Here is a 19,706-nt window from a genome sequence, read left to right as displayed (position 1 = left end):
TTCTGAGAACTTTAGACAAAAATAACAGATCTACAAGCTCACAACGGCTCGCGCTGTGATCGTCTATTTTCAGCAAAGAGGTTTGGTGTAGAGGGGGAAAAAGAGAAGACTATGTACAGAGTAAAAGGTCAAGTTTATAATGACGGTTCAAGTGGTTAAATATCTGAAAACACAAATTGACATGAATCCAAAATACACTGATGATTGTGCTTTCAAACGATGAAACTATATGGTATCAGTTTTGGGGGTCCCTGCTTCATCTCTCTCAACTAAGGGGTCCTCGGCCTGAAAATGTTGAAGATCCCTGGATTAGAGTGAAAACGCGAGGGGGCCTAGCATAGACCCCTGGGGGATTACAACTATAAGGTTATAATGTTTCAGTGTATGTAAGAAAAATGTATTCTGCGGACACACAGCTAGTAGAATGCTTAATTTCATACCCCATCTTACAAAAGTGTCACACACTGAAAATAGCAGATCTCACTCAACATGTTGCGAGCTTGCAGATCGGCTATTTCTAGTGCGTGACACCGTCGTACAAGGAAACCTAGAGCTGGTCACAACACGTCATCATCATTATCCCGAACGCATTGTTTTACCATAAACTCTACCAGCTGCCAATTTTGCTGTGCATAGCCAACAAAATGACACGGTGCTCAGCATCCCCGTTTCGCTGGTATGCAGCAGCGTGGCGTACTTGATTTGATCAGAGAAACTGCAGCTTCTGATCTGTATTTGACTCATCTCTCTGCTGTGATTACCATTGACGTGAACAATGCGTTGCGTGCCAGTGGCGTTGTCCTTCTCTAAACAGACACCAATGAGCTCTATAGCACAGATAAAGCATGTATCTAGTTGATTTCTTCTTTTTAAATTATTATTATGGAACACTAAGTGTGTGACAGCTCACAAATTTAACTCTGAGATTGTACAAATGGACCCTTGCAGGTCCATTTTATACTCTGATTAAATCCTAGGCCAGCAGGCATCCATGTAGGTCCAGTAATGGGGGTCTGAACCACTCCACCATCAACTAGGGATCGTAACCCATGACCTCGGGGGAATTGACAAGTGTAACATGGCAGTAGAAGGAGCCTATTAGAGGAAACAGGGTTTCCTATATAGAGTGCCTTATGCCACTACAGTTAAACTGTGAGTGTCATTTTTACTCAGGGTTACATTGAGGGTGTAAAAGTGAACACTTAACAGGTTCATTTTAACATGCTGTTAAATTATTATGGTATTGGTTGATTCCTTTAATAGGAAGTATCAACTCCAGCAACCATTGGATTGGAATGGTGGTGACCTACACTGTAAAATAATTCGCTGTAAATTTACAGTAAATTACTGGCTAATAATTGCATTACTTTCACAGTAATTTTCACAGTAAATATTGCGCAGTAAATTACTGTAATTTCACAGCTGTGAAATGTTAGTAATTTACTGTGATTTAGCAGTATGTATTGCAGTTATTTACTGTGATATTACAGTAGTTGCCTGTATTTTTACACTATTACTGTGAATGTAAGGCAGCTCAGTAGGCAGTAATTTACTGTAAATTTACAGTAAATTGTATCTAATACAGTAAAATATTGTAAATTTGAATTTATAGGCCCATTCCCAATGGGCCAGATAACAGATACAAAAAAAGCTCTTTCTCCAGATATTTTTCCATTCAAAGTGGATGGTAGATACAGATAAAAAATATCTGCCACAGATATTTCTTTTATCTGTGACAGATATTGTTTTATCTGTATCTAACTATCTATCATCCACTTTGAATGGAAAAATATCTGAAGAAAGAGATTTTTTTATCTGTTATCTGGCTCAGTGGGAATGGGCCTTAACTGTGATTTTACCATACATACACAAACATGCTAAAAGAAAAAAAGAAAGGAAAAACAACTTCATTCATTTAAACTTTTTATTGTACAATTCCAATACAAAGTGCAACATTTCAAATGGACAAAGAAGAACCACACATGAAGCCTTTACTCAGTAGAAGTGTTAAGTCTACAAACACTCCTGGAGTTTGGTCTGGTGTCTGGAGGCCAGTTTGAAAACTGGTTGTCATAGACTTTAGTTATTTAGGAGGCTGCAACACTGTTTTCCTGTGAAACTCCAGGAGTGATTTTGTGGACTAAAAAAAACTTCACCTGACTTTGTATCAGCATGGTGGTGAGTAGATACAACATTTTCACTTTTGAGTGAACTGTTCCTTTAACTGCAAAATAACTCATCTACTCACCCTCATGCCAGCTGGAACAGAGGTGAAATGTGTCCATATAACACAAATGGAGGTTGCCTTCACAACTTGGGGAGAAATCTGGCAACCCTCCTGTGTGTTATATGAACACACTTCAGCAGGCACGAAGTATGTGAAGTACACCTAAACTTTGCACTCAGTCACATAAGTCCTGAAGGTATAAAGCAACACAGTAGTGGTAAGAACAAAGCAAACTAATGATTACAGTATGCACCTTGCTAACATGCAGGCCGAGACAGAAGAGGCGAGCATTGCTGAATGAAGTGACAGGGCATCAGCAAAGAATATTGGCAATTTTACATATCCAGATAAGAATAATGGCTGGTGGAGTTGGACAAACAAGAGTAGGGCATCTGAAACACGTATGAGTGTGTCTCATATTCGAGTCCTGAATACCATCGACCATTCAAAGTCCACAAGTTTTCTCAAATGCGTATGAGTGTGTCTCATATTGGAGTCCTGAATACCATCGACCATTCAAAGTCCACAAGTTGTCTCAAAAGTGTGCTCACGTGTGGGTTGATACGCCACGCTTCTTCGATTTGGAGCCTCTCTCAGGGTTAATGCCCATGAAGCACCTGTAAACAATAAGACAAGACAACAACTTTTACTTTCACATAAACATATATTGCATCGTTTATACAAGGCACATGCAGCAGTTCCCCTTTCCCTTAAGTAAACCCTACACCGGGTTCCCAAACCTTTTTGTCTCAGGGTACCCCATAAATATCTTTTTAATCCGAAGCACCCCTACATTATAATTTTCACTCCCAGCACCTTATATTTATAGCATATCATCGTTGTCGGGTGGAAACCTTTTATGTCCAAAACCGTTAGTTTTGTATTTATCATCCATAAAATGTACTAAACTAGTGAAAAGTGATTAGGTTGAGAGGAAAACGTTGAGATAATAGCCATTTTGGTTAGAACTGACTGAAAATAACTGTACTTCAAGTTTAAATGATACTAAATATTTGTCCAAATAAATACATTTCAAATATTATCAAATGATCTCGCGGCACCCTGTCACCCACTTTGAAAACCCCTGCCCTACACCACAGAAAGAAAGTAGTACTGAGAGTAAGTAACATTCAAGTATCAATGTTGCAAGCAATCCAGTACAATGCTTCAGTACAATTTCAGTGTTACAATACCTCCAATCCAGAGTACACACACCATCCTCAGGAGCAGATTGAAGTTGTAGTAGATCGCGAAAACCACAGCTATCCAATAATGATCCCATCGTGTTGTCCCATCACACTTGCTCTTCAATGGACAGCATCCAGGCCATAGACTTCATTAAATCACCTGAAAAGAGATACCCATTATGTGATATTGTAGAGGTGAAATGCTAATTGAACAAGAGTAGAATTTCAATGATCAGCAACATCACAAACTGTGACACAACTCACTTTATTTTGATCTACCTTGGACAATCAAGCAGGGGGTGCTTGGTAATTTCTCCGTCATCTGCACATCAGTGGCTGTGGCACACAGCTGTAAAATAAATAAGACAAGACAACAACCACCTCAATGATTGACCATGCCCAAGAGATCTCAAGCTGACACCAAACTCTCTCCAGGACCTCTAAAACCTTATCTAGAACCTCAATCAATCTGTCAATCACATTAGATCTACTTTGTATTATTCTATGCCAAATTCTATTAGCAATGTTAAATTCAGTATAATACATTTTCAGTAGCCTATAAGTATAATACCTTTGGATAAACTCCAGAGTACAAGTGCCATCCTCAGGAAGGATACTGCAGATTGAAGTTGCAGTAGCCATCACGTGGTCCCATCTTATTCTTCAATGGACAGCATCCTTCATTATATCACCTGAACAGAGATACCCATTGTGTGATATTGTTAAGAGGTGAAATGCTAAATGCATTCCACAATACACACACACACGCACGCACGCACGCACGCACGCACGCACACACACACACACACACACACACACACACACACACACACACACACACACACACACACACACACACACACACACACACACACACACACACACACACACACACACAATGTATTTATGCCCACAGAGTGGCTTATCACTCTGTGGCATGTACTGTTTGGTACAGTTTAAAATAAATGAAATCTTTCCAAAATGTTCAGTTTATTTTACTTTAATATTATTTGATGAAGATAATATAAAAAATAAAATCTCTATTCAGACACATTCCAGTATTTTTCTGACTTACATTATTTTCTAGGTATGCTTACATTATGATATTAAGGGGAAAAAAAATCACCCTATGTCACCCTAATGACCATAATGTCTCACATGTGGAGGAAAGGGGAGGGGCGACTGGGCGAGGAGATTCCATCAAAGTCAAAACAAAGTTTTAATGTAGGCAATTAAATATATACATTTAATCCATGCATAAAGATTTAAGGACATTATACTTATGACGGGATTTTTTACGGAAATTAAGCTCCTACTGCAGTAGACACCACAGGTAGGCTAATGATCAATCATTAATCTGATGGTGTCACCCGTCGAATATAGACCATCTCTACAGCAGTGGTTCTCAAAACTTGTGGTTCCACAAACCCCAATTTAACACTTATCAGCCAGTGGACGTCCATTTGAAAAGATATACGCCAGGGACCCCCATAAGAGAAGATTTTGAAGGCTCTGTAGTGATTCCATTTTAATTTCAAGGACCCCCAGGACATATGTAATGGTATTTCTATCTCTGAGATGATATATGTTAATTTAACTCTCAGAATGTACAAATGGAACAAAATGGACCTGTTATAATTTAGCCAGGGACCCCCTGGAACTCCCTGAAGGACTCCTGCGGGGTCCCGTACCCCACTTTGAAAACCAATGATCTACAGGCTCCCATGTGTCGTGACGCTTGGCTTGTGGATCGGTTGCTTTTACAACAGCAACTTTTAGCCACACTGGAGCATAAAACCTCCCCCGGTGCAAATATTATCATTGATATAGTTGAGAAGAACCAAATGGACCCGGCGTAAGGATACGTACAACTGACACAAGGATTGTCTGTGGTTCTCAAAGTAGTGTCCGGTCATTATCGCGTCCGAGTGATGGAGTTCCAGATGGTCCACAGCTAAATGATAGATATAGGAACCAAATGGACCCGTGTGGGTCTGTAACTCGTGCGTCGCGGGGAGTTCTTCCACGCACGTCGGCCGTATTGAACCGGGCAGGGAACGTTCTCTACCGCGGTCCGCTAGCTAGTAAGCAGCCGACATGATATAAATAAGCCCCGCTGACGTGCAGCCTATCGGCGGCAGAAACCACACAAGCACACTGGTGAAACGGCTTGGCGTATACACCGAGCGACGCGCGCCAATATGAGCTTGTATATCTGCTATTTAGTTGAAGTGGTTTGTAAGGGAAATACACATTTAACTCGACAGTTTAAATGTGTGTTTCCCTCACACACCGCTTTAACTAATAGCAGATATACAAGCTCATAGTGGCGCGCGTCGCTCGGTGCCGGTTCACCGGTGTGCTTGGGTGTCTTCTGCCGCTCGACAGGCGCACGTCAGCAGGGAAGCAGTGCTACTCCAGAGCCTGCAGCACACATACATTGCTGGAGCAAGACTGAACCACACGCGAAAGCACAACTAGTTGTCATTAAGGTGGAGGGGGTAAAAAAGGAGCGTGACTTACCTTATCAGAGCAATGTTATGAACTTCACATGACTTCTGAAAGTTCCTTTGAATTGAAATTGACTTCATAATTTCATAATTCCATCTTCACCATCAGTTCACTGCTTTCCCTCTCACAATGGATATAAATTTGAAATGTAATCCCACAATGCAGCACAGTAGGCCTACAAGTAATTTGTTGTGATATCACAGTAACATTCTGAACACAATATTTTATTGTGAGATATATTGTAAAGTGTTGTGTAATCCTGATAACAATTTAGAGTACAGTCATTTGTTGTGTTATCACAGATGATGGTGTGATTACACAGTAATATTCAGAATACAGTATTATATTGTGAAATAATAATGTAAAGTATTGTGAGATCCTGGTAATATTTAACAGTGTACACACACACACACACACACACACACACACACACACACACACACACACACACACACACACACACACACACACACACACACACACACACACACACACACACACACACACACACACAGCAATAATAGGCACAAAATATCCATGTACAGCAGGAACTTCTAGGTTACAGTAAGAGAGAGGAATGCTGGTTCATGTCTCCAGACTGGCAGGGACATTCTGGGTGGAGAAAGTCAATGAGAAACACCCCTCTCTTCCTCATCAACTACTGTCGAGTTGCCCTTGGGGAAGATGCTTAACCTTCAGTGGAGCTGCTCCCTAGCCAACGTTTGAAGCCTGTGGCAGCAGGTACTGTATGAGGTACTATGTATGGGTGTGAGGCCAGGCATTGCTGTAAAACACTGTATACACGTTCAGTTGACTTTCCCTGATTGAAAATGTCCCTACACTCACCGGAGAGCACATTTAAATGCAATGAACATCATACCACTCTCAGAAACTCTATATGAGATGAAAAATGATTTGAAGTCTTCAAGCACGCTTATCTAAAGGTAAAAGCCCACAGATTTTTTGCTGACATTTGGGTGGTTGGAAAGGTCACATTTTCATTCACAGTAGATGGTCACCAACACAACCTTGTCATACGTAGATGGATGGATGAAAATGAAGATAACAAAAGTATATAAAATATAATACTTGGAGTATGGCATGCATGGACATCTGCATTTGGACTGACCAGGTTTGCATAATGTATAACTCCAATGGCTCAATAATATACATTATACTTATCAATACAATCCATGAATATGGGGTCATGGCTTTAACTTAAATGGTGATTGGCAGACACAATGGAACATTTGATTTGGTCTATAGGGAAATATAAGGGAAATAATGATTAACAAAACAAATACATTGTGCATATCAACATATTGGGCAGGTGCCGGACATAATCAAACTGTGAAAAATTGTCTAATTTAGTTTTGGGAGATTCTGTTCCTCTAAAACCCAAACTTCTCCAAACCATTCCAGCCCGATAATGAAAACAACAAATTAAGGGGGAAAAATAAATAAAACATGTTTGCCATTGTTTTGTCAGACTATCCACAGAATCCACAAAATCTGTCCTGCCTCTTCAGCCTATGGTGTCCTGTGCCCCAAAATAGCCAATCTAAGCTGCATCACATGAGCTCATAGCATGCCCGCTGTGAGCTTGTAGATCTGCAATTTTTCCTGCGAGACACCGTCATACATTGGAGTATAAATTAGGCCTCATAGTGCTGACAGTGCATTGGACAGTGTTAAAGAAAAGGTCTCCCATATTATTCTCCATTACATTGTGCGAACATTGTATAGGATTCAATCCTGTTTGAAATATTTGTCACCTGTCTCCCTTTCTCCCCTCTGTCCCATTATCATTCCTGGTCCCCTGGATAAAGATACTGAGATGCCTTCAGGATGATCATAAAGAAAAGGGGCTCAGCCGGAGGTCTGGTCAATATCTGGCCTGTGACCGGAGTTTGACCTCTCTCCACACATCCCCTTCTTACTGAGTGAAACCATAGCTGTTATGGAATTAAATGTTAGTTACATTACACTGTGTGTGTGTGTGTGTGTGTGTGTGTGTGTGTGTGTGTGTGTGTGTGTGTGTGTGTGTGTGTGTGTGTGTGTGTGTGTGCGCGCGCTAGACTGACCTTTGTCGTGATGGTGGAAACGCAGACTCAGCGTGTGCTCCTCTCTTCTATAGGAACTTTCCAGCTGTGCAGCCGAAAATTCGTCCAGCTTCACTTTCTTCACCAAGAAAGACCGAGGCATGATGGTGAAGTGGTGACACGCGCGTGCACGCACACACACACACACACACACACACACACACACACACACACACACGCACACACGCACGCACGCACGCACGCACACACACACACGCACACACGCACACGCACACGCACAGGAACTGGTTCTTACAAGCCCACGCTTTGACTCACCCCGAACCTGAGTAAACGTGTTAGCAGGTGTCAGATTGTGGAGGATAACCTGGTCTCAAGGTGTTCGACTATAGGCCTCTGCCTGATCTAATCAGACACTTTAACTGGCTATTAAGTGGAGGAGACATAGCTTTTAAGGCCAATTACAAGCGCTATAGCGTTAGAACTCTCAGCGAGTTCTTTAGTCTCCTCGTTTAAAAATCTTCAGAATCTTTCATGTAGGCAAAAATGTTTTTCTCAGGTTTCTGGAAAAACACACATGCTTGTCCTGGTGTCGTTCTGGCCCGGGGGGGAATAGGCACGTCTGTGACCCGTCGGCACTGTATAAAAAACAAAAAACAAGCGGATGGTCGCAGGTAAACAGGTTTTCGCTCCTCGCTTGTAGGTGTTCTCTGGACTCGTGCTTTCAGCACCGGACAGCTCCTCGCATCGCTCCGTCCGCCGCTGTGTACAGTTGTGACTCCGATGCTGTCCCTTCAGCACCACGGATCAAAAGGGGAAAGAGGAAGACTAAAAGTCTGCCTTGAAGTCACGCCGAGGGCAATCCACGGAGGTACGGGGAGAAATGGCATCGGTGTCCAAAGGCATGTCAACGGCAACAGCGAGATTCCAGCAGCCCCGTGGTGAGTTGAGCACACTTCTCGGGGCAAATGTCCACACACACACGCAGTAAATTATACCGATACGTAGACTCAATCAGATCTTGGAAGCTGGAGAGGGAAATAAAGGTACAAAAATAATAGAGAAAAGAGAGACGGAGAGGAAAGAAGGCAAAACTAAAGATAAAACGTGCGGATGCCGAAATGATTTGCTGTCCGGAGTAAAAAATAAAAATAAATCGTATCGTATTGTACAAAAACTGCACTTGGAAGATGACTGGGACTAATTGATGCTCTTCTCCGCTCTGTCTCTTTCTTTTCTCTCTATCCCCTCCTCTCTCTTCCGTTCTCTCTCTGTCTCTTCCTCCTCTCCTTGGCGCGTGGAGGTGCGGGTCTTTCTGAAGCGCAGGATCAGCTGTTGCGGTTTTATACCGCCGTGTGAGAGGGAAGGGGAGAGGGAGAGGGAGAGGGAGAGGGGAGGGGAGGGGAGGGGGGGGAGGTCGAGTGAGAAAGAGGGGGAGAAATTGGGGGAAGAGGAGAGGGGAGGGTGGTGGAAGTGCTTAATTTTATCCATCAGAGGAAAAAGGAGCATCTTGTCTTCGGGGACAAGCAGCGTGCTGTGAAGGCCTGGGAGGAATTTAATGCCGTGGTTTTGAGGGCACGTTCTCGCTGGATTTTCAATATTGGAAATGAAGCAAATATATAGGTTCCAAAAATGTACACTTTTTTGTTAGGTTGTGTTAGTAGTAGGCCTATTGAGTATTTTGCTTGTGTTTGACATGGCGGTGAGATAGTTGTAGCACTGACTAGCACTGACTATTATAGACACTTTTTGTTTGGCACTGTATTGATAGTTGTGCTTAAAGGAGTAGTTCACCACTTTTCAACCTGTCTTCATATAATAGGTCCTCACTAATGTTCATGATAAAATATCACAATTTTTTTCTACTCAGTCCAAGTCTCCTAGGAGAGCTGTGGGAAGTTCAGAATCCATCGTCTTGTGACATCATCATTTTCCCAAAAAAAAAAAAATTAATCAATATTTTTGAAAAAAATATTTAGATTTTTATTATCGCGAGAACAATGGCTTCCACTTTAAAATTGCAACTTTTCAGGAATAGAAAGCCTGCAGTTTCTATAAGCTGGATTGGCAATCGATGATGTCACAAGACGATGGGTTTCTGACCTGCCCACAGCCCTCCTCTGAAAAAAAAATAAAATAAAAAAAAGAGAAAAGCTATTTTTGAGTGAGGACCAATTATATGAACATAGGTTGAAAAGTGGTGGAGTGCCCCTTTAAGTATTGCTAATTTGCTTTTTTAAGTATGGCTGTTACACTTATGAGCATTGACTGTTTTTGACACTTTATGTAGGCTATTCTTCATTCCCTTTCTTTGGTGTACCTTGCTCTTTACTGTACACTGTTAAACAAATTACCCTGTTCCATTCTGGTCAAACAGAGTCAGGGTGCTGCTGATATTGTGCATGTTGGCTCACTGGATACACCCTGCTACACCAGTGGGTCTCAAAGTGTCCTCAAGGGGGTTCCAAGCCTGGCGTTGCTCATACTGATTCCTCACTGCGTATCGGATATTAGTCTGGACTCACGGGCAGAATTTTCATTTCCAAGGGGTGGGTTAAAAAATCAAACCTTGGTTCGAAGTGGAGCCGTGAAATTGAGCACTTCCAGATCTATGTTTTTGATTCTATGTGTTCCCCCCTGTGTGTGTGTGTGTGCGTGTGTGTGTGCCTGGCCTGAAAACAGCGCCCCTCCCTTAACATGTGTGGTCATAAAAGGTACTGTTCGAACTCAACGGGACATTTCTCACTGGTGAGACAGGACACACAAAGCCACTCAGAGGGAGACCATGGGCTCCGCCCACGGCTCCAAAAATGGCTGTGGACACGATTGGTACCAGACCAATGCTGGGCCTTGATTGGTTCCCCCACATTTTGGGGGAGAGGAAATGGACTCACAATTGAGCGGGGCCAGACCCATATTCGCCAAGGGCAAGTTGTTTTGCCCAGGCAGATTGGTCTCGTTCCAGGCTAGTCTGTAACTCTGAGAGTGTAGAATAGAACCAAATGGACCATTTGATTCTATCTTTACATCTGTAGTTATGATCATGGTCGTTTAAATTAAGAAGTTTGAGAACCACTTTGCTACACTAAATGGAACAGAACCTTCATTATAGAATCATTGGTAACACCTGTGAAGGAAGTAAGGAAGGGGCCCAATTATTTTTCCAATATGGCTGCTGTGCACAGAGCATAATTTGTTTTTGCCCCCCCAGGAGAGAATTTAGATCAGACACTATCAAGAAAAGGAATGGCAATAAAGCTATAATGAGTAAAACAAATTGAACAAATTAGCATTTCTTTTCTACTATCTACATTTTTACACTGGTCAAAAAGTCTCTGTCCTGTTTCAATCTAAATGAGTTTGTTCTGCTTGGTGCAAGTGATTATTGCCCACAGGTGAAGGATGAAATACCAATTGTTCAAAATGAAATGATTGTGCTCACCCATAGGAACTCATATAGGGCTTACAGGTGCATGCCGAGTGGAACTTCAAAAACTCAACCACATGCATGTTCTAACTTTTTGTGTTTTTTTGTAAAATGAACGTCCTTTACTTGACCATACGACAGCGTCACACAAAAGTAGCAGATCCACAAGCTCGAAGGCTTGTAGATCTGCAACTTTTGCTATTTTAGAATTTGAATCCTGAAAAGTCACAGTTCTGGAGGTTTCCACGGTTCCACCCAACAGAGATGACATAGCCTACTAGATGGTGCCTAGGTGTCAAATCTCTTTCCCCAAAAATAGTGATCTACAAGCTCACAACATGTTGTGTTTTGATGCATTTTGAACTGGTAGATCATGACTTGACCAAGATCAACTGCACTCTAAGAAAGAATTCTGTGACCGAGTAAATAGCACTATTAGAAAAAGTTATATTTACTCAATAAAATCACTGAATATCATGTATGTGATTGTTTGAGTAGGTCACACCAAACAAAATGAGTAAAAATCCAACTGTTATTTTTGAGTTAGATGTACATATATTATTTGAGTTAATTTCATGAGAATAAATTAGTATTTGACCAACTGATTTTATTCATGAATTATACTCAATTTGTTTTGGTAATTTTCCTTCATAATATTTGAGTATGGAGTACTTATATGGATCAATTTAAAAAGACCCTTAATTATTATTCATTCCAACTTAATAATCTTTCATCTCTCACAACAACTTAAACAATTGAGTAGATATGACTAAGATTCAAAATTGTACACAAGGGTTCATGGGAAAGTTCTACTGGAACATTCTGTCAACAAACAGCAGCAGCACACATCTTCTTCAACAAGAAACCTGGAGAGTGTTTGCAAATATTGGTAAGTAGATTTACTGTATCTTTGTGCATATAGGCTACACAAATGTATTGGGTATAACTTATGTTCTTTACAAAGGTTTGCAGCTAGTTAAGGTTACAGTGAGAGGAATGTGCAAGCCCTCTAGTCATTGTGACTTTTTGCATTTATTACAAGCTATGCACAGCTGCATACAATGGTGTGTACAATGAAGATAAAATGCACAGGTATAGGCCTACATTATTATCTACATGTCTTCTTTTTTACTCTCTTCCCCTCATCTCTGTCTTCCAGGTTAGTGCAAAGTTCAGGATGATCACCACACTGAATCTTGAGCCAAAATGTATGGCAATGTTGGACTTCTATACCCCCAAACTACTGTCCATGTTCCAGTCCAAGAAGGGCAGTTTGGGCACAAATGAGTATTGTACTTCAGGTATGAAACTTTCATTTACTCTAACTGCTTTAATTATATTTCACCTGGCTAATGACAATAATTACTATATCAATTTATGCTAAACTCATCTTTATCCCCTGCAACTCTCTCTCTCCTGATTATTCATTTCTAAATGTATGTCTTAATAGCTACTAAGGACAGTCTCCCAGCTTCCGTTGCTAAAACTGGGTTGTGGAAACAATTGTATTGCCAAAGTTTATGTTAGTTATGAAAGTGCAGTCATACTTTTTCTTTATTGTTCAAATAATTATTTTTCTATTCTGCAGAGAGGAATCCCCAATCAACGAACACGAGAGGTCATCATCCGATGTCTCATCGACCATCTGGAAGAAGATAGTGTCAAGATCAAGGACTTTCAAGTTAGTAAAATAAATGTTTTGACGTTTTAATTTCATCGTGGATGAGACCATCACATGCAAAGGAACAGCATTGTGATGTCCAGAGAATGAGGTTGTGACATTGGCTGAATGGTTGTTGCATCCGTTGCATGTCTGGTCCAACTGATTCAAGATTATGCCCAGGGCTGCATGTGTGGAGACAGCTAGGATTGCTCAATGTGTGTCTGTGTGTCTTGTAACATTTAGCCTGAAAGTGAGCTCTAAACAATTATCTTCACAATGTGTGCAGGAAGGAAGCTGCTGGTGCACCTGTCAGAGTAGAAGAGAAGTTGACAGAGGAGGTGATGATGAAGATGAAGATCTACCTGCTGCAGAACCAAGAGGACTCAATGAATGAACCTACTGATGTAGGTATTGTGATTAAGGGCATCACTGCCCTCAACAATCTTGGGGGTCTGCTGCTATCTGTTGGGACTGTTCTATGCCTTTAATCTGAGATACCCCAAGAACCTCAGATATGGTCTTGAGATGTTCCAAAAAGTACTAGTTGAGTTGGATCCTGGACACCTTTCAGCCAAAGTTCAGAGACTGAAAAAATGTCTGCTTGCCGACTACTGTTCAGCAAGATGCTCTCAGAAAGTGGGTATAACCTACTGAAAGTGGATTTATTGTCAAAACAGCATTTTTGCAATGGTATTTGTTGCTGATAGTAATTAGTTAATGTAAAGTGTTTGTTTCTGGTGCATTCGAGTCATAATGCAAACAGGTCAGTTTAGCATATAGACATTACACGTGTGCATAGTCAATATGTTTAAATGTTGAGCTACTGTAAATGCTTATTTATTATTTCATATTCCAAGTTGTGATTTTCTTTCATGCCAAATGGCCTCTGACTGTCTTTAATGTATTTTGTGGTTATGACTTACTGTTCATTTGATGGGCTCATTGTTCTTATGGTGCATAATGTTTGACAGACTGCTTACTTACAGTATGCACAGTTCAATTAGAGGTACTTATATACAGTATTGTGAACACACACTGCTCTTTAGTAAACAGAATTTTAAAAGTGTCAGGGATACCCCTTTCCTGATCATTATCTTTAAACATATTGTTTTTGCAGGCATTGTTGCATGTCATTTACATACTAAAGTATGTTGAATGTTCATACTTGATGTGGTGTTACACTGGTCAAAATATGTTGATTAAAAACATAATTATCTGCATAATTATTTCATGTGTATTCATTTGACATCATGTACTCCTGGAGTAAAAGGTAAAGTAAATGGAAGGGGTAAATGGTACTATATGAATTAAATCAATAAAAGTAAATGAATAAAGTAAATGTGACATATTTGTTTTGTTAAATCATACTCTAATATTCAATTAGATCTACTTAATATTTCAATGTATTTACTTGTAGTCTTGTGTGGCATTGACTGAATAATTTAATTATATCTACTCAATTTCTTTAGGTCATTGTACTCAATTTTAGTTGTTAATAAGTACGTAAAAGTTTTGGTTACTTTTACTCAAATTAATTGAGTATCATCTACCTGATTTCATAACAGTAATATTTACTCAATATTTTTGAGTGTAAAAATGTTTCACCAATAAAATTGAGTAGAGCCTAGTTTTTGTTTTTAGAGTGTGTTTGCCCTCCTGGCCCCCAAACTGTGGAATAAACTCCCTGTCCCACTTAGAACTACAGACTCACTCCCTATAGCTTCTGCCATTGTCAATCACAGTGTAAACAAATGTTTTAGATAATACTTTAACCCATTTAATTCACTTAGTTACAACCTTTGAATTGGCCAACATATATTCTAATCACTTATGGGTCTTTGAGCTTTTGCATGGATGAATGACCTACACAGTACAGTATATGACCGTGAGCCACTGTTGCTTCCAGGATAAAAGAAATAAAGAAAAAAAGAAAAAAAAAATCAACCTCTCTCACGATGTCTTGCAACCGATAGGAGAGACGGACAACCATCAAACCAACCATTAGACTAACTGCCGTACCCCTGGAAGCATGCAGGTCAATGCCATTACATCACATCCCTGTTAACCAATGGAGTTGACCCTATGCAAATCCACACAAGTCCTAAACCAATAGATTTCTCCTTATGTAAATCCTTAGTCATCATCAGCCAATGATGTGTACTTTATGTAAATGATCATGTGTGCCAAAACCTAGAAGGTGTTTTACTGAATGGTCCCTGATGGAACACAGAGGAAGAGCGAGAAAGAGACATGCTGGCACGATCCAAGAGCTTTGTTTTACATTATGTTCAGTTGTGTTCTCCAGCCAGGAGGTGTGTGTGTGTGTGTGTGTGTGTGTGTGTGTGTGTGTGTGTGTGTGTGTGTGTGTGTGTGTGTGTGTGTGTGTGTGTGTGTGTGTGTGTGTGTGTGTGTGCGCATGTGCATGAACAAGTGAGTGGGTGAGTGAGACTTGCCAAAAGGTGTACATTGACACACACACGCGCGCGCGCACACACACACGCACACGGCCACAGGCACACATACAAACACAGCAGGCATGCTAATGAGTGATGCAATTAAATGACGTGTGTGTTTATGTAATTTCCATCTATTGAGGCCAGTGGAGTTAACCTACTTTTGTAGTTCATTGATAAATGCTTCTCACAAGAGTGAGACAAGATAAAGAAAGTGTGTGTGTGTGTGTGTGTGTGTGTGTGTGTGTGTGTGTGTGTGTGTGTGCGCGTGCGCGTGCGCGTGCGTGCGTGCACGTGCACAACGTTATTTTAGCATCTCTCTGGCTGACTGTGTTTTTCATTAATAACCAAATCCCTTGATGCAGCTGACACCACCTGTAGAAAAACCCTGCTGATCAAATAGCCGCAATACTGTACAGTAGGTATTTACAGTATGTGTTGAATGATTCATCGTACTGAGGATTATACTTCTTAGTGTATTGATATAGCTTTGGATATGACAAAGAATGGCAACAAACAGGGCTGTGTAAAACTGAATAAAACATGCAGGTATTTCTTTTTTTTTTACAATGAGGTATTGAGGTTCTTATAAAATACCAATTTTACAAATATATCCCAAACAAACTCACGAATAATCTGTGATAGAATGCTAAATACATTCCAGATTGGGGGTATACAGTAGCATGTGAATAATCCTTTGTCTTTTAACAACAAAAGCCAGGGGAAGAAAAATAACAAAATGTAATTCCAAAGTTCTAAATGTCATACACTTTCTGCACATGAAATAATGCTTAGTTCAGTGCCAGGGTGTGATAGATAGACTCACTGTAGCTGAGAAGCAGGGGTGTCACAGGGGGGGGGGGGGGGAGTGGGACTGAGTCACTAGGGCCCAAGGTGGAGGGGCCTTAATTATTTTATGCTTTAGCTATTGAAAAATAGCAGATATACAAGCTCAAACCGCGCTGCGTGCTTGTAGGTCTGCTATTTTTGAAAAGTCGTGAAAATGTGTGCTAATCAATTTTTTAAGCGAACATTCATTTGTAACTAAAATGTTGCTTCTGAGGGGGGGGGGGCAAATACATATCATTTTGGGGGTCCTTCACATGAAAAGGTTTGAGCACCACCCACTGACATAGAAACATAGGTTTTTCAAAAAACCTTAGAAGAATTTGAAATATTCAAAGACACATTTTCAAAAATAGCAGATCTACAAGCGCTGTGAGCTTGTATATCTGCTATTTTTCAATGGTTAAAGCTCAAAAGAATACCTAATAATGCGTTCCTTGTACCCAGGGCCCAGAATTGGGTGCGACACCACTGCATAGACTCACTGTAGCTGAGAGGTCACAGGTTTCATCCTTACATCCTTCACTGTAAGTGGCTCTGGATAAGAGCACCAGCTCAAATTGACCTCCTTGACGAAATTGTGTCTCAGAGAGATAACCATGCATGAGCACAAAGGGGCCATTAAGGTTCCTTACACACGACACAGATAACCAGCTAGTATTCTCTGTTTCGTCTGCCTCCATTGCAGAGTGATTCGGATATATTTTGTCGACTTTTAGAAATCATATGACATTTTAGTTGCAATAATACTTACACTATATACTGTTAAATTAATGATAGGTAGCAGCCATAGTCGGCTATTAGACGTGCGTCTAAAATCGGGGTTATAAATGTATACAAATCTTTTTTTTTTTAAATGGCTAATCTTAGATTAGACATTGAAACAACGTTATTTCAACGGCTTCAGCGTTCAGTTTTAGAGCAGTTATAACCCGGTTTTAGCCTAGCCACTTAGACGACCAATAGCCCGAAAAATGCTCAGTGGGAATTGTTTGGATGCTTTAGAATCTGAGATCTTTCTATTGTCAGGTATGTTTGCACATGGTCTCAGTGATGTTGGTGCATTACACTGAAACAACAGGGCAGAAATATCAGTGACAGAGTAGGTGACCTGGTCACATGGTCACTGATTGATGACACACCAGGAAGAGGAAGTGTCCAGTCTGTAGTGGGGAAATTGTCCAATCCTTGTTATTTTCCCCTCTACCGAGAGCTCTACCTACAGTATTCTGCTGAGCTCAGCGAAATACCAGCTCTATAAGTGCATACGTGTGTGTGTGTGTGTGTGTGTGTGTGTGTGTGTGTGTGTGTGTGTGTGTGTGTGTGTGCGTGCGTGCGTGCGTGCGTGCGTGCGTGCGTGCGTCGCGTGCGTGCGTGCGTATGTACATGCGTGTGCTGCCTTGTATGTGTGAAGAGTGGGAGGACATGCAGAAACTGGAGTCTCATTAGCATAATAATAGACCTAGATGCGCAGATGTGTGCGTGTGTGCATGTGCGTGGACATATGCATGTGTCTGCATGTCTGCACAGTGTGTGTGCGTCCTGACAGGAATCACAATCAGACATTCTTGTTTACTTTTCATTCCTTGTCTTTTAAAGAGCCGTTCAAATGACGGCCACTCCAAGTACAACTGTATTCAGAGAGGAAGGTTCCACATGTAAATCAGTGCTTTGTAAATGCCAGCCGAGGGAAAAGAGACATCCACACAGAGGAGAGGAGAAGCAAAACAAACACAGAGGGAAGAGGCAAGGGGGGGAGACTGAGAAAGAGAGAATGCATATGAGAGAATTATAAAGAGAGACGGCGAGCTACTTACAGAGGACAAGTGGAAGGTCAAATGGTGTTTTGAATGTATAGAGCTAAGGATTAAGAGAGAGAGAGAGAGAGAGAGAGAGAGAGAGAGAGAGAGCACCAAGCACTAATAGCATAACTGTCTTAGCAGGTTGATAAAGTTGATGATGGATCATATGAGACGAAAGACTTTTCTTTTTAACAAAGCGTTTGCTTATACAGAGTTATGGATGCCTTATGTGTTTTTAAACTTCCTTAGCCATGTATAGGTGACCACTATTCTGAATTAATTCATTTGTTTGTTTTTTATTCATTTTTATTATTATTATCTTAGTCTATTTTAATTCTTCCATGCAGCTTTCCTTTTAATGCAGCACTTTGAGATTTGTTTCAAATGTAACGTGCATTACAAATACAATTTATTATTATTAAAATGTATTTTAATAATAATATATCATATATATAATATATAATATATTGACTTTGATTTCAACCTGCACACATTCCTCTCTAGAGAGGAACAGAGCAGAGAGTTCATTCCATTTGTTAAAAATAACATACAATTAAAGCCAGTTTAAAACACCAATGAGACACGGGCACAGCAGCTGATCATAACAGGCCAACAATGTGCTCCTACAAGAGGAGGTAAAGACATCACCCACTACACTGTGTGCATGTGTACAGGCACTGTCAGTGAACACTTACCCACATCCCCTCTTTTTCCCTCTACACCAAATCCTTTCTGCGAAAATAGCCTTTCTACAAGCTTGTGACACGCGTTATGGGCTTATAGACCGTCTATTTTCAGTGAGGAGATTTTGCGTAGAAAGGGAAAAGGGAAGGGGGCCATATATAGGCTGATGGGGGATGACTCGGATCAACAAAGTATATTAGGGTTTAGTGGCTAAAATACCATTAAGAATAGAATAGAATAGAATAGAATAGAATAGAATAGAACCACAGTGAATGTCACCACTAAACACATCATGCCTATGCCACAGACATATATGACCCTGTGTGTGTTCTATGAATATGTATGTTGTATGTATAAGATGTGACCCTGGACATTAATATGTATTGGGTGGTAATGAGGCGAATGGGCAGGATCAGATGGGTCCTTTTTAACAAGTCACATGTGGCTCATTAGGAAAGGGCCATACAAAGCACCTGGTACCCCTAAGACCACGGCACCCTAAAAATGTATTATTCTAAGTCATTGCCGGGTTATTAGACTGTACTCAATGGAGAGAGACGAGAGACAACAGAGGCAAGACGTGACGACAGTGATCTGAGGAAGGTGGTTTTGATGCTACAGATTGACTGAGGTATTGTGTCAGCACACGGAGAACCTGTGAGGCCACCTAAATACAAGACTTCAGGTGACAATACACAGACATAGGCAGCATACCGGTACGCACAGCAAAATCTCCAGCTGTTAATCTCTCCGAGAGTGTAAAAATGTACCAGTGTTAGGCAAAAATTGCACGTGAACGGATGCGAAACAGACTCATGAGCTGTTCTGACAGTCACAAATGAAGAA

At 40.8% G+C, this 19,706-nt stretch overlaps 1 protein-coding gene across 1 annotated transcript in view; it reads right to left on the bottom strand.

Moving 5' to 3' along the window:
- LOC308292956 (transcriptional repressor scratch 1-like) overlaps positions 1 to 9,192 on the bottom strand; it is a gene marked incomplete at its 3' end in the record, with an annotated part of 17,071 nt that extends 7,879 nt beyond the window's left edge. Inside the window, exon 1 of the mRNA XM_080735382.1 lies at positions 8,010 to 9,192. Coding sequence (XP_080591508.1) covers positions 8,010 to 8,130 — 121 coding nt within the window. The 5' untranslated portion in view covers positions 8,131 to 9,192. The remainder of the gene's footprint in view (positions 1 to 8,009) is intronic.
- Positions 9,193 to 19,706: the final 10,514 nt, after the last annotated feature.

This window comes from Nannobrachium achirus (assembly GCF_963921795.1).
Source record: "Nannobrachium achirus genome assembly, chromosome: 10".
NCBI classification, from domain to species: domain Eukaryota; kingdom Metazoa; phylum Chordata; class Actinopteri; order Myctophiformes; family Myctophidae; genus Nannobrachium; species Nannobrachium achirus.
Note: the sequence above shows the minus strand (reverse complement) of the source record. Positions and strands in the feature narration are given on the sequence as shown.